At 42.9% G+C, this 27258-nt stretch overlaps 1 protein-coding gene across 2 annotated transcripts in view; it reads right to left on the bottom strand.

Annotated features, from left to right (window-relative positions):
• fancc (FA complementation group C) overlaps positions 1-27258 on the bottom strand; it is a 280969-nt gene that overhangs the window by 118336 nt on the left and 135375 nt on the right. For both annotated transcript variants that reach the window (XM_085984984.1, XM_085984990.1), the window contains exons 5-7: positions 19439-19540; positions 13554-13618; positions 7828-7992 (exon numbers count right to left, since the gene is read on the bottom strand). In XM_085984984.1, coding sequence (XP_085841110.1) covers positions 7828-7992; positions 13554-13618; positions 19439-19540 — 332 coding nt within the window. The remainder of the gene's footprint in view (positions 1-7827; positions 7993-13553; positions 13619-19438; positions 19541-27258) is intronic.

The raw sequence follows: 27258 nt of genomic DNA, 5'->3' as shown, positions 1-27258 counted from the left end.
TTTGGACTGTGGGAGGAAACCGGAGCACCCGGAGTAAACCCACGCAAACACGGGGAGAATGTGCAAACTCCACACAGACAGTTGCCCAAGGCCGGATTCGAACCCGGGTCCCTGGCGCTGTGAGGCAACAGTGCTAACCACTATGCCACCGTTCTTAACCATCTTATCTTCCTGTCCTGCTACCTTTAGGGATCGGTGGACATGCACGCCAAGGTCCCTCTGTTACTCTACCCTTCTCAGTATCCTACCATTTATTGTGTATTCCTTTGCCTTGTTAGCCCTCCCCAAATGCATTACCTCATACTTCTCCAGACTGAATTCCATTTTTGCCACTTTCCAGCCCACCTGACCAGTCTATTGATATCTACAGCTTTCTTCCTCACTATCAACCACACTGCCAATTTTTGGATCATCTGCAAACTTCTTACTCATGCCCCCTTCAGTGAATTCTAAATCATTGATATATACCACAAAAAGCAAGGGACCTAGTACTGAGCCCTGCAGAATCCCACTGGAAACAGCCTTTGAGTCACAAAAACCCCCGTCGACCATTACTCTTTGCTTCTTGCCACTTAGCCAATTTTGCATCCAGCTTGCCACTTTCCCTTGGATCCCATATGCTTTTACTTTTCTGACCAGTCTGTCATATGGGACCTTGTCAAATGCCTTGCTAAAATCCATATAAACTACATCAAACTCATCTCTCATCGACCCTCCTAGTTACCTCCTCAAAAAATTCAGTCAAGTTAGTCAGACACGACCTTCCCTTAACAAATGCATGCCAACTGTCCTTGATTAATCCATGGCGTTCTAAATGACAATTAATAGAGTCCCTCAGAATTTTTTTCCAATAATTTGGCCACCACTGAGGTCAGGCTGATTGGCCTGTAATTACTCAGTCTAGACCGTTCTCCCTTTTTAAGCAATGGTACAACGTTAGCAGACCTCCAGTACCACACCTGTAGCCAGAAAGAATTGGAAAATGATGGTCAGAGCCTCCGCTATTTCCTCACCTGCTTCTCTTAAAGCCTGGGATACATTTCATCCAGACTTGGCAATTTATCTACTTTCAAAGCTAGAAACCCCTTAATATGTCCTCTCTCACAATGTTTATCTCATCTAATGGCCTCATTTGATGATTTTCTAACATATCATCCCTTCTCCTCAGCTGTAATTGTTTCTTTAACCAATATTGCGACCCCCCACCTCGTTTTTTATCCCCCTCTCTATCTCATCTGAAAATCCTGTAACCAGGAATGTTGAGCTGCTATTCCTGCCCTACTTTAAGCCATGTTTCAGTAACCATCATTAACTACAATACAATCACAGATCAAACCATATCTGGTAACACAGCCATTCACTAGCCAGTAGGTGTCCTTCGCAACTGTTCTGTTTCTGTGACATTTCCATTTTCTAAAGCAGCTATTCTTGTGCTCTCACCAAATGAGACTACCAATCTGTGCTGAATTATAGGTAGTTTTGTTGTGAAGACCTCTATCAACTAAAAATGAATTCCACTTTAGGCCCTTTGATTACCAGTGATTAGACTTTCAACCGATCAGCTTATGGTGATCATATCACAGGTTCTCTTAACGAATGGATAATTTTCAAACCCATTGCACCATCCTCAATATAGTTATGATACAGTTGTGAATATTTCTGTTAAGTAAATATAACTGAATTCAAAAATATATATTTACAACCAGTGTGTTCACTCCTATTAACTGATTACTTTCTTTAGCCAATTTATATACAGCACCATGTTTAAAGCCCAGAACTGCACAATCATATTTTTCATGTTATTTTCATAATTTAGTAAATTAAAAATAATGTTAAATATTTTATACTTTGGTCAGTATAATTAAAAGCACGCAATACATTTTGCAGCAGAAAATTACTATTTCACTGTGAGATCATTGTGATTATTCCAGATAAGTGAGCAAAGTGTGATAAAATAAATCACTGTTTAAAAGGAACACTCAAACGTGGCAGGAGGCTCTATTGCAAGGTGCGAGATTACTTCACTTATAGAGGTCCAATTAGTTCTCTTTCAGATATTATTTTTTCAATATTTGGTTTGGCATTATAAGGTATGGTAATTCATTCCACAATGCTGTCTTTGGAAGCCATACAAAAGGAATACTCTACCAAGCAGTACTTTATGGAGTTTGCCTTGCATGATTTCCCTATTGGGTAAGGGAACTATAAATGATGCATGCTATATCACAGGCCACGACTTACTGTTATAGTAAGAGACACTGCGCTTACAAAAATAGAAAAATGTATAATTTGCCAAGTTTCATGGGTTACTGTAAATGATATTTAGTTAACAAAGTGTTGATGTGGTATTATATTTTCCTCTGCACCCCCTTTTGTATATTCCTTCCGTTGCACATCATTTTCTGACCCAAGGAAAAAATCTACTTAAAAAGGTAGCAAAATTTATTGCAGGTAAACAAAAAGCTTCAAATAACTTCTCTTTCCCTCCTCTTTCTGCCAATTTTCACGTCTCCTGTGGATATTTGGTATGGCCACAGTTGCTTGATTGTCAACCACTACCCCGTACCTTATTCAAGTAATGATTATTCATTTCTGAGTCTTGACTATGAGTGTTAGACCATAGCATTACAGTCGAACCCGACCCAGTGGCTACATATGTGCACGTCCAGCAGGATTCTAGGATCGTGATAAAGAGTGGGAATCTTGACTGATTATCACTTGCCTAACCTAGAGATACTGAAGCCAACTATAGTGTCCAGGCATGGGGGATCATAGTGAGAACAGTGTCACGGAACCCAGTATTTGGAGCGGGGAGGTTTTCCATCTGCATTCACTGGGTAATGTAACAAGAGTAGCTGGGTGCTAAGAAGAGGCAGCAGCAGCACGGATCAGACAAGAGACCCACTAATTATTGTGTGTACCTCCACCTTTGAGTTCGATTTTTTGTCTCTTACCTTTTCTTTAAAAAGCCCTGACTACACAACAAGATGGTAGGCAAGATGCACCAGGATGGAGGTAGGTAACTGGCACTTGGCAGTAGTGGGAGGTGATCTTGGGGTCTGGTAGCACTGCAGCAGGGTTCCTGGGGTTTATTAGCATGGCACCAGATCTTGAAGTTTGACTGCACTTAGTGCATCGTTCGAAGGTTTGGCACCACTATAGTGAGGTTCTGGAATTTGCAGTATGGGTAAAGGTCAAGATTCACTGCCCCTTTGCAATTTTCTCTACTTGGTTTTCTCTCCTCCATTCTCTTTTCTTGTCCCATTCCATTCTTTTATAGTTTTTCCTTTGGCGTATTCTTTCCCTGCAGTGATATTCTTTTGTAAGTTTTACTCAGCATGTCTCTCTGTCTGCTGCAGCTCATTTTTCACCAGTGCTTTTATATTGTTTACCTTTTACTTTTTATCATGCCAGAGATTGTGCTACCTTGTGGTGGGAAGCAGAGCGGAGTTCACACCGCTACGTGGGAAGGTGGCTGAAAGAGACAATGGGCCACTGGGGGATCGGAGCCGCAGGTGCACACCTAGATCGGGCTAAAATTATTTATATATTTTTGAAATACAAAAAGAATTTGGGTGCTAAGAGGCTGCAGAGTTTGTTGCAGCAGAAGTGTTGGAAATGAAGAAAAAGAAAATTGGGCCCATCAGATATGCCTGAACCTTAGAATTCGCAACCATGTATACACAATAGCACACAGAAGATGAAAAAAGCAGGCTACAAAGCTCTGAAAGGCACCTCCACTACAGCACTGCAGAGGAGCTACAACAAGCTTCTCAACATGAATGGGCCTCCAATGAAAAGCATTATTCAAAGCACGCCAAGACACAAAAGACAATTTTATGGGTAATTTCAATCATGTTATTGCGAAATTTACAATTTTCTAAATGATTTTATCATAATATAAATCTTATTTTGAGTCCTTTGATGGCAGACTGAGGGGGGAAAAATTTGCAGATGGAAAAAAAATTCCACTTTAAAAAAGAGATTTGGCAGGTTGGGTTTCAGGTCTGATAGATTTTTCATCAGACTGCATAGTTACAGGTGAGTCTGGATAGCCACAGGGTTGTTGTTTGTTGTTTATTTTATTTCAGCCAATTAAAAACGGCAACAAGGTATGTTATTGTGGTGTTTTTAATGTACTGTAGATAGATACTGGTGGATCACGCATGGAATTGCTCACATGAAATTAGAAGATTTAAGGACCAATAATGAGAATTTTGTTGCCCGTAACACTTATGTGCATTAGATGTCAACTCCCCACAATATGGATCATTGAACCCTGAGGACTGCTCTGCATGCCATTGGCGTAGGGCACTATAATGTCTCATTGAAGCATCTATAGTGCCCAATTCCAGCATGTTTCTTGCGTGGTAGGCTCATTATGCCCAGCTCTTATGTGATTGAGGGACCCTCCCAAAATGCATCAGGAGCGCCTGAGTAGTGCTGCAGATGTATAGCTTCTGTTTGGAAGAGTGTTTTAGGAGAGGCACATAGTAAGTGGCACTTATTGCCCACAGACTACCCTCTCCTTCCAATATGACTAATGAGGGTCAATGAAAAGGGATACTGTATCTTGATTAATTTATTATGGGTAAAAAAAAATAGTAGCGCTATACAAGCTGCCAGATATTCCAGCCGCCCAACCCCATGGCATTCGCAGTTCATTTGGGCACAGGTACATGCAGCATGGAGCAGCAAGGTAAAGCTGACGCATTTTCAAAGTGGTAATATTAAATAAAGAAATAACCTGCATTTATATAATGTCTTTCACAACCTCAGGACATCCCAATGAAGAGCTTTTCACTGCCAATGAAGTACTATTTTTTTTCCTGAATTGTGGTTACTGCTGTAATATAGGGGCACACAGTAGCCAATTTGTGCACAGCAAGGTCCCACCAACAGCAATAAGATAAAAGCCCAATAATCGGTTTTAGTGATGTTGGTTGAAGGATAAATGTTGGCCAGGACACTGGGGAGAACTCCCCTATTCCTCTTCAAAAAGCAACATAGGATCTTGTACGTCCAGAGGAAATGGCAGACATCTCATGGTTTAACATCTCATCGAAAGACGGCACCTACAACAGTGCAGCACTTTCTCAGTAATGCACTGAAGAGTCAGCCTAGATTATGTTTCTGGTTTGAACTCACAACCTTCTGACTCAGAGGAGAGTGTTACCACTGAGCCATGACTGATACCTTTATATTAGTGTTATGCATGCAAGAAACAGCTAAAACACAAGATGAATACTGTATTACTGTTATTTTAGCACGGCATTTCATGCCTTCCATTATATCTCCAAGCTCTCAAAATTATATCAGGTGCCCACTATTTAAAAACCGGATACTTGGTCAGGAAATTGAAGAGTTCAATTAGATTTGCACTGCAAGAAAAGCAGCAATAAATATTGTCACAAGATGGCTTTATATCTCAAGGTCATTTATTATTAATAGAAAGCAACTTTTAGTAAAGCACTTTAACTGGGTAGCACTATAACAAGACCATCAAGATCATTAGTGGGAATTAAAACATCCTCTTTAGTCTCAGGGAAAACGGGTGTCATTTCAAACTGTTTTAAATGGGAGTGGAGGATTTAACCATGGGGCACATTATTACACAGGTAGCAATCCGTATTCAGGCTCTTGAACCCACTTCCTAAGAACAAAAACTCCAAATGGTCGTGACATTTTCCATGCATCAATAAAATCTTTTTTGATTTTCTGCAAAGAAAATAAAGTGTGGAAAACTAGGTTTCGGCACAATTTACGTCAGTCCAAACTGAAGTCAGTGGGAATCAGGGGAAAACTCTCCACTGTCTGGAGTCAAATCAAGCACAAAGGAAGGTGGTTGTGGTTGTCTCAGCCCCGATTTTGCCGGCAGGGCCTAGTTTGAATGTGAGGCCTCGGTTTCCTGCCCGCAGCCAGCCAGCTTGAGAGAGGATGGCTGGCTGCGGGCACGTAGGCCTCAGTTGTGAGGGGTCGGTCCGGGGGAGGGATCGGAAATCGGGGGTGGGAGAATCAGCAATCGGGAGGTGGCGGGGGGGGGTGGAGTTGCAGGGTTGGCAGGCGATTGGGGGGGGGGGGGGGGGTTGTGGAGGATCGGCAGGGTGGCCGGAGGATCATGGCCGGCCTCATTATCATCATCATTTGAGGGGGGGGGGGGGGGGGGTTGCCTCGAAATGCGATCGGAGGCCTCGTTTGGTTGGGGGGGGGGGGGCAGTCTTTGATTGCGGGAGGTGGGTTAGGTAGCGACCCTGGATCCAGGATGCAGCAGTCCCCGCCTCTGTTTAACTGCCGGGTTTCACGAATTGTGTGAAACCCATCCATAGGTAGTTAAATTCAAAATGGAGGGGCAAATAGAGGCTCTCAGCCTCATTACAATATTTAAATTGAGGTAACGCCGCCTGGGAGCGGGTTGGTTCCTCCCCCCACCCCATCCCATCTCCGGGAAAACCGGAAGTGTGCAGGTTGGAGGTGGGATCATGTCGGGATTCACATTGTTAACAATTTTACTGCCTCCACGCTCCAAACCCACCCGTTTTGTTACGGGAAAATTCCAGCCATGGAGTCTTCAGCACAGAAACAGGCCATGGTCTATGCTGGTGTTTATAGTCCACACGGGCCTCTTCCCAACCCGCTTTATCTATCAGCATATCCTTCTATCCTTTCTCCCTCCCTTACATAGCTTCCCCTTAAATGCATCTAGTCATTCTTCATGAGTGAACCTAGGCAACGAGTGTCGGCAGGATATTTGACCATGGTGGGCATCAGAGGTGAGCCTGGCCATCTCCTCATCTGAACTTTCGAGCAGGACAAACTGCCATGCACTAACTATAAACAAATCCCCTATCTGCCAACACCGCTCATCTGATACAAAAGCAAAATACTGTGGATGCTGGAAATCTGAAATAAAGACAGAAAATGCTGGAAATACTCAGCAGGTCAAGCAGCATCTGTAGAGAGAGAGAAACAGAGTTAACGTTTCAGGTCGATGACCCTTTGCTAATCTGATGTTCTTCTCCTTGCATAGCCTCGTCCCTCCCGATCTTTCTAACCCTACAACTCCCTGCATCCTAACTCGCCATGTCTTTGACTCCAGCTTCAATGCATCACCCCACCATTGGTAGCTGTCTAGGACACACACTCAGGAATTAACTTCCTGAACTACTCCCCCATCCCTCTTGCTTTAAGACCCTCCTTAAAACACACCGCTTTGACCAAGGTTCTGGTCTCTCCTCCTCGTCTCCCTTTCAATCCATTTTTTCCTCTCATGTAAAAGGCGCTATATAAATGCAAGTTCTTATTACATAGAATGTACAGCACAGAAACAGGCCATGTCGGCATTTATGCTCCACACGAGCCTCTTCCACCCCTCTTCATCTCAACCTATCAGCATAACCATTTATTCCTTTCTTTCTTATGTACTTACCTAGCTTCCCCTTAAATGCATCTATGCTATTCGCCTCAACCACCCAATGTGGTAGCGAGTTCCACATTCTAACCAATGTCTGGGTAAAGAAGTCCTCATGAACTCCCTATTGGATTTATTAGTGACTATCTTATATTTATGGCCCCTAGTTTTGGATTCCCCCACAAGTGGAAACATCTCTACGTTTACCCTATTGAACTCTTTCATAATCTTAAACACCTCTATCAGGTCACCCCTCAGCCGTCTCTTTTCTAGAGAAAAGAACACCAGCCTGTTCAATCTTTCCTGATGGGGGTAACCTATTGTTGCGGTATCACCACTTCGATTGTAGATCTGACTACATACCTGGGTCATCTGCCGCGACTGCAGAAGCATATTTTCACAATTTTAAGTCTACTTACTGCAGAAGGCCATTGCTGACAGACTCTAGAAACTCTACGCTAAGAGTTTCGACCAAACCATCTTCATGACAAGTCAGAAGAGCTTCCACCAATGGAGCAACCTCAGGTAAAGTGACGATAGGTAGACAGAGAACAGAAAAGTTCCTCCGTTGTTCTGATGTTAACCTACAAAAAGACAACATCACGTCTTAAAAATACATGGAAAAATAAACAATCTTCTAATTTATAAAATGAAATGAATAGAAAATGCTGGAAATACACATCAGTCTGCATCTGAAAAGAGAAACGTTAACCTTTTGGGCAGAGACTCTTCATTAGAACTCAGATGTACCCGCTCTGGTCTTTTCTCTTTTCAGCTGCTGATGGATCCATGTACTTCCATCATCTTATGTCTTTATTTCAGATTTTCAACATTTTTTTCATCTTCTAACATGTATTTGTCAGACTCAAGCTTGCACTAGATGCTCCTCACAAACAGAAATGGATAAGTTAAAATCCATGGAGGAAAAGGAAGAGTCCGAAATTGAACTGTACAGAAATTATATTTTGGATCCCATCATTGAGAAACAAATTAGGGCAAAAAAGTGTTGGATTTTGAAAAGTACATTTGCAGTTCTTATGCTGGGAATACAAGGGAACTCAGAGTTAGCATCTGTTCCAGGTTTCAAAATGCACCTGCTTATGAATTTTATGTTTGTTTCTGCCAAAGTAATGGTTTAAAAGTGGTGACGTAATAAAACTCACTACGCACTTGGTTTGAGCATAAAGCAAGGCTTTAATCAACTTGTTTCAGAACATGGAGGTCTAGTTGTATTTCACTAGTTCCTTGTCTTACAAAATGTCCCTGGCAAGCTGGGGCCGACGCCCGAGTATTTATACTCCTTGGACGGCACCACCAGCTGGCTGTCCAGCGTTATTTCACGAGTAGTTTCTTGATGAATGATAAGATTTATAACAAGTGGTGACAATAATGTTTAAGTAGTGCTCTAAATGAAGGGCCTGATTTAAGAGTAAAGTTCCCTAGGTGTATTGAAGACATCAAATTTGCTTTTATTACATCATCAGCGATTCAATTGATTTGATATATATCATTCTACAAAGACACAAACAATTAATTCCAGTCCACAGACAGAAATATTGATTAACTAATATCTGGGGTAAAATCGCCAATAAACTTAGTTCCATTCAGCCACAGAATCTCCCATGGTTCTCCATCAGAGTGGCCGCTATGCAAAGTCAAGGGAATAAAATAAAAGATATAATAAAAAGAAAACAAATCCCAATAATGTAATGGTAAGAAATCAGGTGATGTCTCTTTATTTAAGTCTTATGTCTATTTTAAAGAATGTATATATTTTATTTGGATAATAATGGATTGGCAACTGGACTGTACACGGAAGTTGAAGAACAAGAGCACCAGGGTAAGTTCTTATCTTCAAACTAGGCTGCAATCTTCAGTCCCCCAATGTAGTGCAGACAGCTATTTATTACTGTTTGATCACCAGTTCTTGGTAACACATTCAAAGAGAAAAACTTAAATTCCATGCCTAACTGAAGAAAATGCTAAATAAAAGTTCAAATAATAAATGTGACATGCAGCAGAGAAGTAAAAAAAAATCAAAATAGCGGTCATGTACACAATTGTAATTGGGGCCTTCATTTAACAGTTTCTTCTGTTGCATACAAAATAGTTAACTTTTTTTTCCTGAAGTATATTGGCCAATAATATTGTAACTTTCTTTGCTCAGTCCTATAGACTCTTCAGCAACACTACTGCTACTGATCATACAGTATAGAGAAAGCTTAATCACCATTTATGATATGCTGAAGACAAGAACTATTTGACATGTGTTAAGCACATCTCTTGGTAGTGGGAGAAATTTAGGTGTCCTCAATGGAGGTCGAGTTTCCTCAATCAAGTTCAAGACTAGTGCTCGGCAATTCAAAGTGGTGCATGTTCAAAGACTGATCAAGTGAATCATGAATTTATGCATCTTTAATGGCCCCCCCACGAATTTCATTCCCTAGCCACTGACTTCATCCCTCTCCCTCACATCTGTCTGAGGCTGAACCACACTGTTCACAACCTTGATGTCATATTTGACCCTGAAATGAGCTTCTGACCACATATCCACAGCATAACTAAGACCACCAATTTCCACCTCTAACATCGCCCATCTCCGCCCCTGCCTCAGTTCATCCGCTGCTGAAACCCTCATCCATGCCTTTGTTACCTCTAGACTTGACTATTCCAACACACTCCTGGCCTCCCACATTCTAGCCTACGTAAACTTGAGGTCATCCAAAACTCGGTTGCCCGTGTCCTAACTCGCACCAAGTCCCGTTCACCCATCACCCCTGTGCTCGCTCACCTACATTGGCTCCCGGTTAAGCAATGTCTTGACTTGTTATCCTCGTTTTAAAATCCTTCCATGGCCTTGTCCCTCCCTATCACTGTAATCTCCTCCAGCCTCAGTAGTGTGCTGATTCAGATTAGTTTCATACATGCAAGCACAATGCATATTTCAAAGTAAAAAGTGCGACTTTTCTTAAATTATATTTTAATTTTTTTTTCTATGTTCTGTGAGAAATATATATCAGTTACAAAAGAAAAAATGGAGGGTTACTGGGAAGAAATACCTACACACCAGGGCCCCAAAATTCCACAAGTTTCTGCTGGTCTCCCACCATCACTCCAGCAGGACCCATCAGAAAATAGCAGGCACCCGGTTGCAATGTTTCCGGAATTTTCCAACATGCCTTGTAATAGACGAACCTCCACCCACCCCTTACAAGGCAAATGTCATCAAGAGGATGGAGCCTCCCTATGGTAGGGATCGCAGAGAGACCCGAGCAATCTCCAAACCCTTCCACGATGCTGTATGGCCTGCTGAGTGTTTCCAGCATTTTATGTTGTTATTTCAGATTTCCAGTATCCGCAGTATTTTGCTATTGTATTAGTATTTGGTTCACTATCACTTCTCTTCTAGGACTGCCCACCTTGAAGAAGTTCTGCTCTTCTCTCCGACAGGATTTCTGTTCGTCTCTTCAGTTTTGATGAAGGGTCATCGACCTGAAACGTTAACTCTGTTTCTCTCTCCACGATGCTGCCTGACCTGCTGAATGTTTCCAGCATTTTCTGTTGTTACTCCAAACCCTAATGTTGGACAGGCAGGCACCATAGATGTGCCCATAGTGGTTCTTGTGCCCACCTATCCTATGCAAATTAGCTGCCCTCCCACTGACTCCACAAACTCCAGTGGGATCAACGCTGGAAGGCACCAGCAGATGCAATCCTAGCAAAACTGCCAGAATTGCATCCCAAGGATTTTCAGGGTCCGGATAATGGCCCAGAAATTCGGGTCTCCAAGGGTGAGTACGCACGGGGTACTCACCCGTAGGCCCAGTGGAAGTGCCAGTTTCCTGCATGCACTTTTTTCAAAAATTTAAATTACTGTTTAAAATAGTTACTTCATGTAATTTATAGTTTATTAAAAAAATGTGATTAAAAAAAAAAAATTATTTGAAGATTTAGTGATGTTTTGGGGCCGTAGTATTTCTAACTTTTGACAGGTCTTCCTGTCAGACTTATGAATGGACGCATCGAACTAACTGCGCCCCTGGGATACGCAAGCACTGCGCGCCGGCAGCTGGAGCAGGCCCAGGATCGGAATTCCACGGGGGCCCAGAGCTCAACGGCCGGCGCACAAGGTAAGTGCAGGTCGGGGGCTTGCACCCATGGGAAGCCCCCGACCCGAATTTCTGGGCCAATGTTACAAGCACAAAATAGACATCAAAGGCCACTTCCACCCCCCCCCCCCCACGCCCCACCATCTCTTCTAGCCCCTAGCATTAAAAAGTTGCTTTACCATTCCAAGATTTCTGTGGATTTCACCAAAACAAAAATCTAATTCATAATCCCAGAAGTTACATTACAAAAATCCTTCTCAACTGAAAAATCTTAAATTTGTGCTGTTATACATAGTGGCTATGTGGCATAAATCAAACTCTGTTAAGCTATTAAAACTACTTGTTTGGCAAAGAGAAGTTTTTGAAAAGCACTGCTAAATGATTTATGTCTCCTAGTATTGAGTCACTGGAAATACTAAAATTAGTCATTTTTGTTTGTAATTGTCAAGTTGAGTAGTTTTAAAAACAGCCAGTTGTGTCATTACCATAATTTAAAAAAAATCTGTGTAGGAGAGGTGCAATTATGCAACTTGATTTTGCTTTCATTAACACTCCTGAAATACTGGAAGGAAGCATTTTAGAGTGCAAAGTCTCCAGCTGGGTGCAACGTGTGTTATTAGTTTTGTTGTTGCAGACATTGTGTTCTAAGCAACAATGGAAGTGTTCTAAGCAACAATGGAAGATCTCATGAGATCCTTTATCCCTAAAATGAGACAGAATTTCTACGAAGCAACACCACAAATCAAGGTTGGAATTATTGCATTGCAACAAAACTTGCGATGGAACCTATAACTGCATCTGGGAATACATACAATAGTATTTTTTTTAAATTATAAGCTGAGTTTTACATCCCAAAACGGTTACTCCTTATTAAGCAAAAATAAAAATTCATTGGTATATGAAGTGCTTTGGGTCATCACAAGGATGTGATAAGGCACTACATAAATACATGTGCTTTCTTTAAATTATTCAGAATTATTAGGAATGGTTGTACAAAGAACATTTGTTTAGGAAAAATGTCATAACAATCATCTTGATGATTAATAAACAACTTAATAGTCATCAAAATAGTTGCTATGCATCTCTTTATAAACCAATATCCTGTAGCTTAAACAGTTTATAATGAAATGGCAATTACAAAATAAGGAATAACAGGATAGTGCATTGTATGATAAGATTTAATAATATCCAATAGATGGCCTATTAACACACTTTAAAAAAAAAGGATATTAACAGGCTGCGCTACAAAGTGACAGGAGGCAAGTTCGCACTCATGAATCTCTGCATAGCAAGTTCCAACTGCAGCCAAGCTGTCAGAGGAAGACGCAAAATGGCAACAAAGTTCATGGAGAGGGAAGGAACGTAATTAAAACAGAAATATCCTCAGCTACATTGAGCTTTACTGCTTTTCAGGCACTTCCAAGTATCCGGCTACAGAGCACCATGGATGGAGCTTTTAAGAGTAGCTCGCCTGTCCACATGTCATCTATAGTGGAATATACTAATCTAAGGGGCAAGAGGAAAAATATGTATACTTTGATATTTAAATAAAAGCATTTTTTTTAAAAATAAACTGAAGCCAGGTTTCCTGAATATAGAAATCATTGGTTCTGTTCCTGGTAATGCAGCTCTGCTGTTACAATTCAAATTCTTACTGGGTGCAAAGGGGAGAATCCCTGCTCTCTAAAGACATATAATTCAATGTCCAGTAGGTTTAAAGAGTGCCTCCAGGCACTCTGTAAACAAGATTCAACATTGGACTGGAGTTATATTCCATGTAGTGTCACCCCTCCGGGTGCTTCACATTGCGTGTCTTCAAAAGCTGATTTACACTGAAGATAAACTTGCAATATGAACATACCCCACAACATATCAGTACATGAATTTATCCTTCTATTAGGAGTGCAGAAAAATTCAACACGGTTAAATTTGGCCTGGATTTTAAGTTTTTATCTTCAGTAAATTTAAAAGTGATCACTGTTTATAGAGATGTGCATTTAAATAATTTCACATTATATCTCAAACCTATCACCTACCTTAAAAACAAGGAACTTCTGTCACGCTGATAGCTTTGAAGTTCCTTAACCAGAAAGGAGACAATCTGGAAGAAATAAATAGGTGATCATAGACAATGTCTCAGATTTTGCGGAGGGAATGACGGCAAAACTGAATGCGGAAATCCAGAAGTTGCTGTCGGTCATTCCCTGCTCTGCCACAGGTTGCACTGTGGAATTTCTCAGATCCGGCAATCAATTTAAATCGCACTGAAGGACGAAAATGTCTCCCAGTATGCTGGAATATCGCTGTTAAACCCCCGCCTCCCCGAAAAAGTTAAGCCTCGTTGAAAGAGATGTTACTGGGTTTTTAACGGCATAGTGATTGCTGAACAACCGTTCTGCTCCTGAAAAACTAATTTTATATTTGTAGAATGTCAAATTTTTCCATTAATATGTCTAAGAATTACACGGTTTTTAAAATAATTTTAAGTTTATGATATTTCAGCTTCTACCTTAATCCTATGTGTATGTCCCAATCATTATTTCGCTCTCTGCAAAATTTATAAAAAGTAAATTAGAATCTGTGCATTTTACTTCCTGATTTGCTGTCTGTGAGAATTCTTTAATGTGATTGGCTACTCAGCCTTCTTTATGACATCACTGTTGCTGGACGTTGGAGATGCACTTGATTTGACACTAGATTCAAACTAAGGTCGGGAGAGCTGAAATTCACGCCACAGAGATAGACAGATTTTTTCAAGGTCAGCGGTGAGCACAATTGCTTTACCGTTGACCGCAAATTCCAGGCCATTAAAAACATGGATTTTTATTCATTCATGCGATGTGGGTGTCGTTGAGCCGGCTTCCTGAACTGTTGCAGTCCGTGAAGTGAAGGTACTCTAACAGTGCTGTTAGGAAGGGAGTTCCAGGATTTTGACCCAGCGACAATGAAGGAACAGCGATATATTTCCAAGTCAGGATGGTGTCTGACTTAGAGGGGAACTTGCAGGTGGTGGTGTTCTGAGGATTTGGGAGGTGCTGTCGAAGAAGCCTTGTCTTTATCTATTACTCACCCTGGAAATTATTATTATTTTTTTTTTTGTTGCAGTAATTGTCTTTTGATTGAGACAAAATGCTGCAGTGCATTCTGTAGATGGTACACACTACAACCAGTGTGCCGGTAGTGCAGGGACTGAATGTTTAAGGTGGCGGGTGCGTGCCAATCAAGTGGGCTGCTCTGTCCTGGATGGTGTTGAGCTTCTCGAGTGTTGTTGGAGCTGCACTCATCCAGGCAAATGGAGGAATATTCCATCACACTCCTGACGTATGCCTTGTAGATGGTGGAAAGGCTTTGGGGAGTCAGGTGGTGAGTCACTCGCCACAGAATACCCAGCCTCTGACCTGCTCTTGTAGCCACAGTATTTATGTGGCTAGTCCAGTTAAGTTAGTGGGGAATTCGGTGATGGTAATTCTGTTGAATGTCAAGTGAAGGTGGCTAGATGTTCTATTGTTGGAGATGGTCACTGTCTGGCACTTGTGTGGCATGAATGGTACTTGCCACTTATCAGCCCAAGCCTGAATGTTGTCCAGATATTGCTGCATCCCCACTTCTGACCTTATGATGGAGGGAAGGTCACTGCTGAAGCAGCTGAAGATGGTTGGGCTGCCCTGAGGAACTCCTACAGCAAGGTCCTGGGGCTGAGATGATTGGCCTCCAACAACCACAACCATCTTCCTTTGTGCTAGGTAGGGCTGCAGCCAGTGGAGAGTTTTCCCTCCGATATCCATTGACTTCAATTTACTAGGAATCCTTGATTCAGTCAAATGTTGCCTTGATGTCAAGGGCAGTCACTCTCATCTCACCTCTGGAATTCAGCTAATTTGTCCATGTTTGGACCAAGGCTGTAATGAGGTCTGGAGCCAAGTGGTCCTGGGGGAACCTGAACTGAGCATTGGTGTTCTATCCCAAGCTATCAAATTTCCTTGACCACAAAAAGACAAGTTACATGTAAAAGAGAAGACAGTCAGAGAGAGTAGTCAAAAAAAATAGGAATGGAAACACAAATACACTCAACCAGTAGTGTAGAACACTAAAAGAACCAGTGATTGATGAGGAGTACACTTCACGTTTGAAGTGAAAACTAGGGGACTGACAGCTTAGAATTATCCAACTTCCCTCCCATAAAAATTTAAAACAGAAATAGACAGTTTCTTAGAAGTAAAGGGAATTAGGGGTTACGGGGAGCAGGCAGGAAATTGGACATGAGTCTATGTTCGGAACGGTCATGGCCCTGTGGGTAACGGAGCGGGCCCAGGGGCCGTGTAGCCTGGTTCTGCTCCTACTTCTTGTGTTCTAATTATGTGTTAGATTTCAGGAGATGGTTCTATTCCTGTTCCTGGCTGGGGTGGAGATCACCTTTTTCAGAAGGTAAGTACTGTAGAAAATATAGGTACAGTGATCTCCTGGACGAGTTTCGATCGCCTAGATGGGTCGGAGAGGAATTTCCCAGATTTTTCTTCTCCCAAATTGGCCATTGGGTTTTTTAATCTGGTTTTTCGCCTCTCCCAGGAGATCACACGGGTTCGGGAGGGAACTGATAGTAGATTTGAGGTTAGGATCAGATCAGCCATGATCTTATTGAATGGTGGAGCAGGCTCGAGGGGCCAATTGGCCTACTCCTGCTCCTATTTCTTATGTTCTTATAATATTTTATTATCTTACACTTATGATGTTAAACTAATAATGTTTCCCACTGTCTGCTTTCTGTATTATCAGAACCACAATGTTAATTTACATTTATAGTGACACCGCAAGGAAAAACATTACAAGAAATGGGGCCTTTGAGATGCATGGGTAGATTTTCCTGATACTTGCCCCCAGGAAACACCCATTTCCAAGAGCACAAAAGTCAAGAAAAAATGAAGGAGAACATCAGTTTTGCCAACAGATGCAGACCCAGCACAGGCACGCCAATGAGGCAGGAGGGGGATGCACACAGGCTCCTGCCTCATTTTCTTAGGCGAACACACTGGGCAACTCAGTTTAAAATTCTTGCTCCTTCTGCTGGTGTTAGGCCCAGGCAAGAAACAGGCCTGTGCCAAGGGTGCCCTTGAGCCACATTAATGGTCCGGGAAAATTAAATACAAGGCCAGGAGCAGCACACTTTGGGAGTGGGAGGGGGCGGGGCACCAGGAACATGGGAACAGGAGTAGGCCATTCAGCCCCTCAAGTCTGCTCCGCCATTCAATTACATCATGACTGATCTGAATCTTAACTCCATCTACCTGACTTGTTTCCGTATCCCTCAATACCCTTGCCAAACAAAAATATATCAATACCGGTTTTGACATTTTCAAATGACCTAGCCTCAACAGCTTTTTGAGGGAGAGAGTTAGTTTTCTACTACCCTTTGTGTGAAGTGCATCCTGAAATCACCCCTGAATGGCCTAGCTCTCATTTAAAGGTTAATCCCCCTTGTTTTGGACTCCACCACCAGAGGAAATAGTTTCTCTCTATTTACCCTATCAAATCCTTTAATCATCTTAAACAACTCAATTATATCACCTCATAATGTTCTACACTCAAGGGAATACAAGCCTAGGCTGTGCAACCTGTCCTCGTAATTTAACCCGTTTAGCCCCGGTATCATTCTAATGAATCTGCGCCGCACCTCCTCCAAGGCCAATATCCTTCCTGAGGTGCGGTGCCCAGAACTGAATGCAGTTCTCCAGATGCAGTCTAACCAGAGCTTTATATAACTATAAAATACAATGGAGGAAAATGTGCCTTATAAGTACCACATCTCAAAGTGAGTAATCTAGCTCTGCTCTTCATTAAACCAATTCCATGGTTTGCTATCCCAGAACAGAGTGCACAACATTTGAGTCAGAATGAAAAACTTCTCTACCAAATTGTACACCTTTCCCAGCAAAAAGGTCACAGCAATAGTGCTTGGTGAAGGAGTCCAAATGGCGACCTTACAGATATCCCCAAGGAATTCAGCTGTAGCATGCAGTGCTCTTAAGAGAATGACTGCTGACTTTGCCAAGGAGCAGTTAATTATCAAATGTGCTGTTTGAAGAATAGAAACCTTAGTCTTACCCCATAAAGGGGAAAATTAGAGACTATTTTCTAAAATCACTTTCCTTGTGAAATTTAATTGGAAATTTAAATACAATTTTATATTCCCGTAGACCTAGTACTTTTTTCCCCCAGAGTGGCAAAGGTAGAATAAAGAAAAAGTGAGCTAAACTAAATAGAACAACTTTGAGCAGAAAGTTAAGATGAGGGATGAATTGATGAGCGAGTGCTGAGTAGGTGTGCCTATCCAGTTGATGTTATTGTCTCAAAGCAGCCAGTGGAATCCTGCCATGGGGAAAGTGTTCCACACTGAAAGGTAATAAATCAGCCATAGTTAAGTAAGCTAATCCCTTTTTATTACTTTTGGTTTTTCATCATCTGCAGGTAGTCTACAACAAGGCTTGAGGAATTTAGTTAGGGGGCTAAGGTGCGTGAGGCTGCTGTGAATTATAGAAACATAGAAACACAGAAGATAGGAGCAGGAGTAGGCCATTCGGCCCCTCGAGCCTGCTCCGCCATTCAATGCGATCATAGCTGATCATCCAAATTCAGTACCCTGTCCCTGCTTTCTCCCCATAGCCTTAAGAAATATATCAACTGTCTTCTGTGGTAGAGAATTCCACAGATTCACCACTCTCTGGGTGAAGAAATTCCTCATCTCAGTCCTAAATGGCTTACCCCTTATCCTTAGACTGTGACCCCTGGTTCTGGACTCCCCCGCCATCGGGAACAGCCTTCCTGCATCTAGTCTGTCTAGTCCTGTTAGAATTTTATAAGTTTCAATGAGATCCCCTCTCATTCTTCTAAACTCTAGCGAATATAAGCCTAATTGACCCAATCTCTCTTCATACGTCATTCCTGCCATCCCAGGTATCAGTCTGGTGAATCTTCGCTGCACTCCCTCCATGGCAAGAACATCCTTCCTCAGATAAGGCGACCAAAACTGCACACAATACTCAAGGTGTGGTCTCACCAAGGCCCTGTACAACTGCAGCAAGACATCCTTGCTCCTGTACTCAAATCCTCTCGCTATGAAGGCCAACATACCATTTGCCTTCTTAACCGCCTGCTGCACCTGCATGCTTACCTTCAGCGACTGGTGCACAAGGACACCCAGGTCTCGGTGCACTTCCCCTTTTCCCATTGTGTTGAGAATAGAAGTCAATTTTTTAATGGAAGACTAAGAAAACAAGCAAGCGCTAAAGGACAATGAAGAGCAAGAGAATAAATATTGGGTGCAGTGGATGAGCTATAAATAACTTCCTCATGCATGGATGAAAATGTAACCTACTGTTCCCCATTTTGTACAGTTCTATGTTCTCCAACACTTAGTCCAAAATACATTCCCAAAAAGATTTTTTAAATTTCTTCTTTCTTTCTCAATGCAGTCTTTGCCATAGCAAAGGTTGGTCAGCTGCGCTGGCCAAAGATTTTGAAACAATTCTGAAAGTTGCACATTTTCGACTTTTGATCAATTTCCCTAATACAAAAGGAACGCTCTTAGGGAAATTTGGCATTTAAAATTTAACCCCAATCTCATGGCCCTCAGCAACACCGGACACCAGTGACACAGGAGTCCAGCTAAGAACCGTATGTGGTCAGGTTTATTATGCAACTGCCCCCACTTTTGGCAGAATTTCACATTAGCGTTAAAAAGGTGCAAGGCCACAGTGTAATGGTTTCCTAGCCCATTTCGCATCTACGACCACCCAGATTATGCCATTTTCACAACAAAAACAGACAGGAAATTTGGGGCCGCATACACTAACTATATAACATATATGCATACAATGTGAATTTCCAAATTAGCACTTAAAAAGGTACTTTCTATTATTTTACTTACATTTTTCAACAATTTAGAGTGGTATTCCTCCTCTGGGTAATGTAAACTCTGAAGAAAACTTCTTACTCCATGATCTACACCAGTCAAACTTTGCAGCAAGCTCTTTTTTAAAAAAAAGAAACATTAATTTAACAGCAGCAAACATGCAAGTCAATATTAATGTGCATAAAAATGATGCTAAACCAACCCAAGTGCATTTAGATTGTACAGAATGTAGGAACTGGTTCAATATCTCCACATGATGAAATCAAAAAGTAAAACTTTATTCACTAAAACTCAAAAACGAACTGATGTATCAATCTCTGTTCACACTGCTGTGAGCAGAACTTGTAAGAAATTTCTTATTGGAGAACTGACTGTCCTATGTGAGGAGCGGCTGAAAGCAAGTGCATGAAAATAAATTTACCAACTTTGTGGATCTAGAGGGTGAAATGCAAAACCACGGCTGGTATTGTCAGTGATATCATTCTAGGTGGACGGTAGAGAATTTCTGGACAAATTGCTTAAATTTCAGTCCTTAATTACTATCATAGATAAGCAACAAATCATGATTAAGACAGGATGTGCTGCACAAAGGGAATGTGTGCAGGATTTGACATCAAATTAACAGAGAAACATCACAAATCCAAACTTCAAGATGAGACTGTGCTGTTGCGGAACAGTCTGAAACCTTATAGGCTTAATGATCGATACTTCTATGACAAATGGTAACCTAGTTCACTAGACTGGTTCCTGGGATGAAGGGATTGTCCTATGAGGAGAGATTGAGTAGACTAGGCCTATATTCCCAAAGTTAAGAAGAATGAGAGGTGATCTAATTAAAACATATTGGGGGGGGGGGGGAAATTCAGTTGGTTGCGCCTCCCGTTAGTGCCTTAAGAGGGTGCTAACGGGACGCAAACCAACTAGCGCCCGGGCGCGGCACTGCCGCCTCCCGCAAAATTCAGCGGGAGGTTAGCGGTGGCGCTAACCGGTAGCGCCCTGCGGCGCTGGTGATGACGTCATTGGTGTGCGCAGCGTCCCGCTCACGCCCTGGCCACGATCTTCGGGAATGCCCCCTGACTTACCGCCGGATGCTATGTCCGACGGGGTCAGGGGGGCGTTTCTGCGGCCGGGGAGGTGCAATTTAAAGGCGAGGTGCGGGGCGGCCATCTTTGTTGCTGGCCGCCTGCCAGCATCTGCCTGAGCTCCCGTCCCAGACCTCCTGAAACGCCCCCACCCCCACCCCGCGGAGTGCTGGCTGCGCTCCAAGAGCCCGGCACTTCTCGAGTGCCGGGCTCTTTTGCCTGCACTCCCAATCCCCGGGGGCCCAGCTGGGCCCCAGGTCGCGCTGCACAATGCCCCTCCCCTTTAAGAAGGGGAGGACGGCCTGCAATACCGCGGCGCGACGTGCCGCAGCGTGTGGCGCGGCAGCACATAACGCCCCAAGAGGGATGTGGGGCACTTCCAGTAGTGCCCCGCTTCCCTCTTGAGGCGCAACCACTCAATTTCTGGCACGGGGATGCTAATTTTTCCGGGGCGCTACTCAATTTTTAGCCCATAAAATTCTTAAGGAGCTTGACAGGGTTAATGCTCAAAAAATGTTTCCCCTAGCTGGGGAATCTAGAACACGGGGTCAGTCTCAGAATACGGGGTCAGCCATTTAGGACCGAGATGAGAAGAAATTTCTTCACTCAAAGGGTTGTGAATCTTTTGAATTCTTTACCCCAGAGAGCTGTGGATATCTCAGTCATTGAGTATATTCAAGACAGAGGTCAATAAATTTTTGGGAACCAAGAGAATTAAGGGATATGGGGATAGTGCGGGAAGGTGCAGTTGAGGTAGAAGATCAGCCATGATCTTCATAGAATCATCGAATCATAGAAATTTACAGCACAGAAGGAAGCCATTCGGCCCATCTTGTCCATACCGGCCGACAAAGAGCTATCCAGCCTAATCCCACTTTCCAGCACTTGGTCCATAACCTTGTAGGTTACGGCACTTCAAGTGCATATCCAAGTACCTTTTAAAATGTGATGAGGGTCTCTGCCTCTACCACCCTTTCAGGCTGCGAGTTCCAGACCCCTACCACCATCTGGGTGAAAACATTTCTCCTCAAATCCCCTCTAAATCTCCGACCAATTACTTTAAGTCTATGCTCCCTGCTTATTGACCCTTCTGCTAAGGGAAATTGGTCCTTCATATCCACTCTTATCTAGGCCCCTCATAATTTTACACACCTCAATTAGGCCTCCCCTCAGCCTCCTCTGTTCCAAATAAAACAACCCCAGCCTATCCAATCTTTCCTCATAGCTAAAATTCCCCAGCCCAGGCAACATCCTCATAAATCTCCTCTGCACCCCCTCTAGTGCAATCACAACCTTCCTGTAATGTGGTGACCAGAACTGCACGCAGTATTCTAGGGCAGCCTAACTAGTGTTTTATACAGTTCAAGCATAACCTCCTTGCTCTTGCATTCTATGGCTCGGCTAATAAAGGCAATTATCCCATATGCCTTCTTAACCACCTTATCTACCTGTCCTGCTACCTTCAGGGATCTGTGGTCATGCTCTCCAAGGACCCTCTGATCTTCTACACTTCTCAGTGTCCTACCATTTATACTGTATTCCCTCGCCTTGTTAGCCCTCCCCAAATGCATTACCTCACACTTCTCCAGATTGAATTCCATTTGCCACTGTTCTGCCCACCTGACCAGTCCATTGATATCTTCCTGCATCTGCAGCTTTCTTCTTCATTACCAACCACACGGCCAATTTTTGTATCATCTGCAAACTTCTTAATCATACTTCCTACATTGAAGTCCAAATCATTGATATATACCACAAAAAGCAAAGGACCCAGTACTGAGCCTGCAGAACCCCACTGGAAACAGCCTTCCAGTCACAAAAACACCCTTCGACCATTACCCTTTTTTTCCTGCCTCTGAGCCAATTTTGGATCCAACTTGCCACTTTGCCTTATTTCCCATGGGCTTTTACTTTCATGACCAGTCTGCCATGCAGGACCTTATCAGAAGCCTTGCTAAAATCCATATAGACTACATCAAATGCACTACCCTCATCGACCCTCCTTGTCACCTCCTCAAAAAATTCAATCAAGTTAGTCAGACACGACCATCCCTTAACAAATCCATGCTGACTGTCCCTGATTAATCCGTGTCTTTCTAAATGAAGATTTATCCTGCCCCTCAGAATTTTTTCCAATAATTTTCCCACCACCGAGGTTAGGCTGACTGGCCTGTAATTACTCAGTCTATCCCTTTCTCCCTTTTCAATCAATGGTACCACGATAGCAGTCCTCCAGTCCTCTGGCACCACACATGTAGCCAAAGAGGATTGGAAAATGATGGCCAGAGCCTCTGCTATTTCTTCTCTTACTTCTCTTAACAATCTGGGATACATTTCATCCGGGCCTGGGGATTTATCCACTTTCAAAGATGCTAAACACCTTAATACTTCCTCTTTCACTATGTTTATTTTATCTAATATTTCACACTCTTCCTCCCTGATTGCAATGTCTGCATCGTCCCTCTCTTTTGTGAAAACAGACACAAAGTATTCATTAACAACCATACCCATGTCTTCCGCTTCCACACACAGGTTACCTTTATGGTCCCTAATAGGCCCTACTCTTACTTTAGTTATCCTCTTGCTCTTAATGTATTTATAAAACATCTTTGGGTTTTCCTTGATTTTACTTGCCAATACTTTTTATGCCCTCTCTTTGGCCGGAATTTTGCCGGTCCTCAAGAGTACGGGATTGGAAGAGAGACTGGTCAAAATCGCAAAGATTGACAGCGGGCAGGAAACTCGCTGTCAACCCGCCTCCAATCAATCTTCCCAAGTGTCGGGTCCCCGATTTGCGTATGGATCCGACACCTAGCAGCAGGGAGAGTCTTATAGCCACTTACCTGGCTGTTAACAGGTACTTGATACTTGTTAACAGGTTCTTTTTCAATTTTGCCGCTTCTGCCTCTGGTTCCCCGACGTCCGCACACCACGCCAGGTAAGTGTGGCATGTTGTGAGTCAGCTGTAATGTTTCTGCATTGATGACAGTTGCAGAAGTGGTGTGAAGGATCCAATGGTGCACTGGTGAGTTTCAGGTGTAAGGAAATGTTGGGAAAATCATTTTTAATGCATTTACACTTTTCTGTAGGTAACAAGTTTTGAACTGGCTGTCTAGTCCCACCTCATTGGGAGAACCTCTCTCACCAGTGACAGATCGCTTCTGTAACCTCACCTGCAGCTGCCATCTGTTCTAGCCTAAGGAGGGAGTCACTGGAGAGCCTGGGTGCAAGAGCTCACCTGTGAACAGTTATTGTCAGTGTTTGCAGCACCTCAATGCTGTCAAACACTGAGAAATGAGCTGTCGCAGAAAAATTGTGTGTGGTCCCTTTAAGAAAACCGGCAGATGACGCGTCATCAAATGACGTCATATGACCAGTTTCCTCTTAATTGGCTGGCAAGCCCGCAGGTGGGTTTAACAAGGCCAATCAACATAAATTCACGTCCGTTGGCTGGATGTAGTTGGGGGCAGGACTGGAACCCGGAAACCACCTAACCCACTCCCAAGCCGCATCCATTTGCAAAATCGCGGCCTTCGCTTTCCTAATCTCTTTAATTTCACCCCTGCACTTTCTATACTCCTCTCGGCTTTCTGCAGTATTGAGTCCTCGGTAACTGTCATAAGCTTTCCTGATACTACCCCCTGCATGCCCCTTGACATCCAGGGAGCTCTAGATTTGTTAGTCCCACCATTTTTCTTTAATGGCACATACTTGCTCTGAATCCTCACTATCTCCTCCTTGAATGCCTCCCACTGCCCTGACACTGATCTTGTTGAATGGCAGAACAGGCTTGAAGGGCCAAATGGCCTACTCCAGCTTCTATTTCTTATGTTCTAGTGACGATAGTGGATATCACAAGGTATTGAGATAAGAAATCGAGAACCGAGCACCTGGGGATGTTTTACTGTGGTAAAGGTGCTATATAAATGCAAGTTGTTGTTGTTGTTGTTGAGAAAATTCACAGATGGATTTTACTGAAAGTCTCAATATATCTTCATCTAACACAGCAAGTGACACCATTTGTGCACAATAGTGGCAGTTGAACTGCAATAGATGCAAAGCTAATTTAAAAATCTAAAATTTGAAATAACCTAGGCACTTCACTAAACCACCTTCTAGCAGGAGAAAAAAAAATGATTATTCTGTCAGTTTTTTTCTAACATTAGAAATTTTACCAGCAGTCAGATGCCAGTGAATACAACTGCATGCATGCATTTAAATGCTAGTTAGTAGAGCACTGATTTCCCAATTCAGGAACAATGTGTGCATAACTCTATGGTGTTCACTTGTGCTAGTCGAAAAGTGGTACCATCCATTCTAGGCATTTCTGAAAGATTTTTTTACCACTCACGCGGAGCTTCTGGTACCTGCCGTCTGCCTAACAAGGATGCAAATCTTGCACTTGCCTAATGACCAATTAGTGATTAAAGAGGAAAGAGAAACAAGCAGGGTGTCATTGGCACCAAGGTGGCTCAAAATTGACATACCAAGCAATGGAAATTCAGGACCAAGTCAACCCTCTGTGGCAGACTTAGTAACCTGATACCTGAGCAGGTTTGGAGACTCAAATATGGCAATGGATGGCTTCTTTTGTCACATATTTGGCTGACAAAAAAAAGTGGTAACACTAAGTGTAACTAATGCTTTAGATTTTCTACTTACAATACTTCTGTTGAAGTCATTATTATTAAGAGTCCTCCGAAGACTGATTTCATTTTTTTCTTCCCACCCAACCATGCTCGAACAGTCTGCTGACACTCACCATCTAGGCTTATACATTAAAAAAAGGCCATTTATGTAAAGCACCAGAGGGCTGGGGAAACAAAGTTATTGCCTTCAGCAGAGAGGAGGGGTGAGGAGAAAACTAAATTGCACACTTACCATAAATCCTATAAGCTTCGACTTAGACCATTATTCATCTGACAAAAATCTGAATGCTGATATACAAGGGGTAATTTTTCAAATGCAAATCACGGGAAGCATGTGCACAAATTCCAAATATAAGCTCCCAATGGGCAAATTAGCCAGAAATGTAAATTTGTAAAATTAACCCTATAAATAGTAACCAGCTTACTAGTTACATCCTCAAAATTTCCCCCAAAATTGACATGCATAAGTTGACCTGGATATATTTCCTTTACTCCACGGCTAGATATTCCTCCATGCATCCCATTTGTCCCAGACAAAATCATGTACTGCTATGTGAGGCAACAATGGAGAATCTTCTAGCCATCGCTGTCTTGTTTGCTTCCTTAAACAGACTCCAGTACATTGCCATTATAAATAAGAAGCTACTTCTGACCTTTACTTAAAAATATCCATAAACTACCCCTGCATCCAATGAACTTTACACATATGTAGTCATGCTCTCCCTACTTCTAACCTGCAATTAAAGTCTTCAGGATGAAGACTGAGTTGAACAGAAATGTGGGGGCTAATTTTACCTGCGAGCTGGATTGGGGAGCGGGGGGGGGGGGGGGGGGTGGGGCGGGGTGCGGGCAAGAGCTACCTGTCTGGTGGGTGGGAGTGGGATTTAGAGCAGCAGTAGGCCACTGCTGGGGACCTGATGCAACAGGCCGCAGCACTAAGGTAAGTGTGAAGAAGGGCGGTTGGGGAAGGGGGAGGGAAGTCCGGGGCAGGAGAGACCCAAGATTTCCTGGTGGGCCCGGAGGAGCGTCTTGCTCCTCTTGGCCCACAAGGAAACAAAAAAAAGTAAACTTACCTTTGTAGGCATCTTCTGGGCCAGATCTTTGTCGTGGCAGGTTTGGCCTGGTGGGAAAGCCGCAAGGGTCCTGCGCAGACCTGGTGTTAAGATTCCAGTTGAGCCCCGATGACATCATCGGAGCCCAATCTGCATATTTAACACAGGACCCGGCTATGTTCCAGTGGGTGTCCTGCTCACCTGCTAATAAAAGCGGGTTAATATCAGGACCAATGTTCCCCCTAAGGTGCGTCAATCCAGAGGTCCCGCGCAGGTCACTCACAAGCTGTTGCCGCTGGAAGAGATACCATACAGCAAATTTAAAGGGACTGCGCACAAAAAATAATTTAGAGGGAACATTATCAGGACCCGCAGGAAGGCAGTGGGATCGGAGGGGGTGAGTGGCATGAAGCATTTTAACTGCCCACCCACCTGGTTCCTGCTGGCGGAGAGGTTAAAATTCCACCTGTGGTGCCAGAGCTGGAATAAGTGTAAAATGATTTTAATAGCGGTCCCTGGAACCAGTATTAAAGCAGAAACGGGCTTCTTGCCGTCCTTGTTTATTGCTCACTCCTGGCATAGTGGCTAAAAGGCATTAATATGGAACCTATCCAACTATCCACAAAAATGTCGGAAAGAGCTGTGGAAGGGGAAATGAAAAGAAAAAGTACAATAATCAAACCAGAGCTGCCTAGCTTTTTTGTGCAGAGCCAACTCTCCCAGGAAGGGGCAGCATGCATCTGGCAAAGTCTGGGCATTCACTTAAAGAACATAAATCTCCTACTGTTTAAAGATTACTTTTCTGCTATAGTAAGACAATAATTTAAAGGAGTTGAGTTTTACAAACTGTCTGCTTACTTTAGCCCAATTAAAACATTCTGAAATTAAGCTGTACCTTAGCGTGTCAGGAAGGGGCAGAAGGTATGGAGTAAAAGGTAAAGTAATAAAAAGGGCAAAAGCAGGAACTAAGTGTCACAAAACATATTTGAAAGTTCTCTATCTGAATGCACGTAGCATTCGTAACAAAATAGACGAGTTAATGGCACAAATAA

The sequence above is a fragment of the Somniosus microcephalus genome, chromosome 1, assembly GCF_052327205.1.
Source record: "Somniosus microcephalus isolate GS21.2 chromosome 1, FLI_Smic_1.0, whole genome shotgun sequence".
Lineage (NCBI taxonomy): Eukaryota > Metazoa > Chordata > Chondrichthyes > Squaliformes > Somniosidae > Somniosus > Somniosus microcephalus.
Note: the sequence above shows the minus strand (reverse complement) of the source record. Positions and strands in the feature narration are given on the sequence as shown.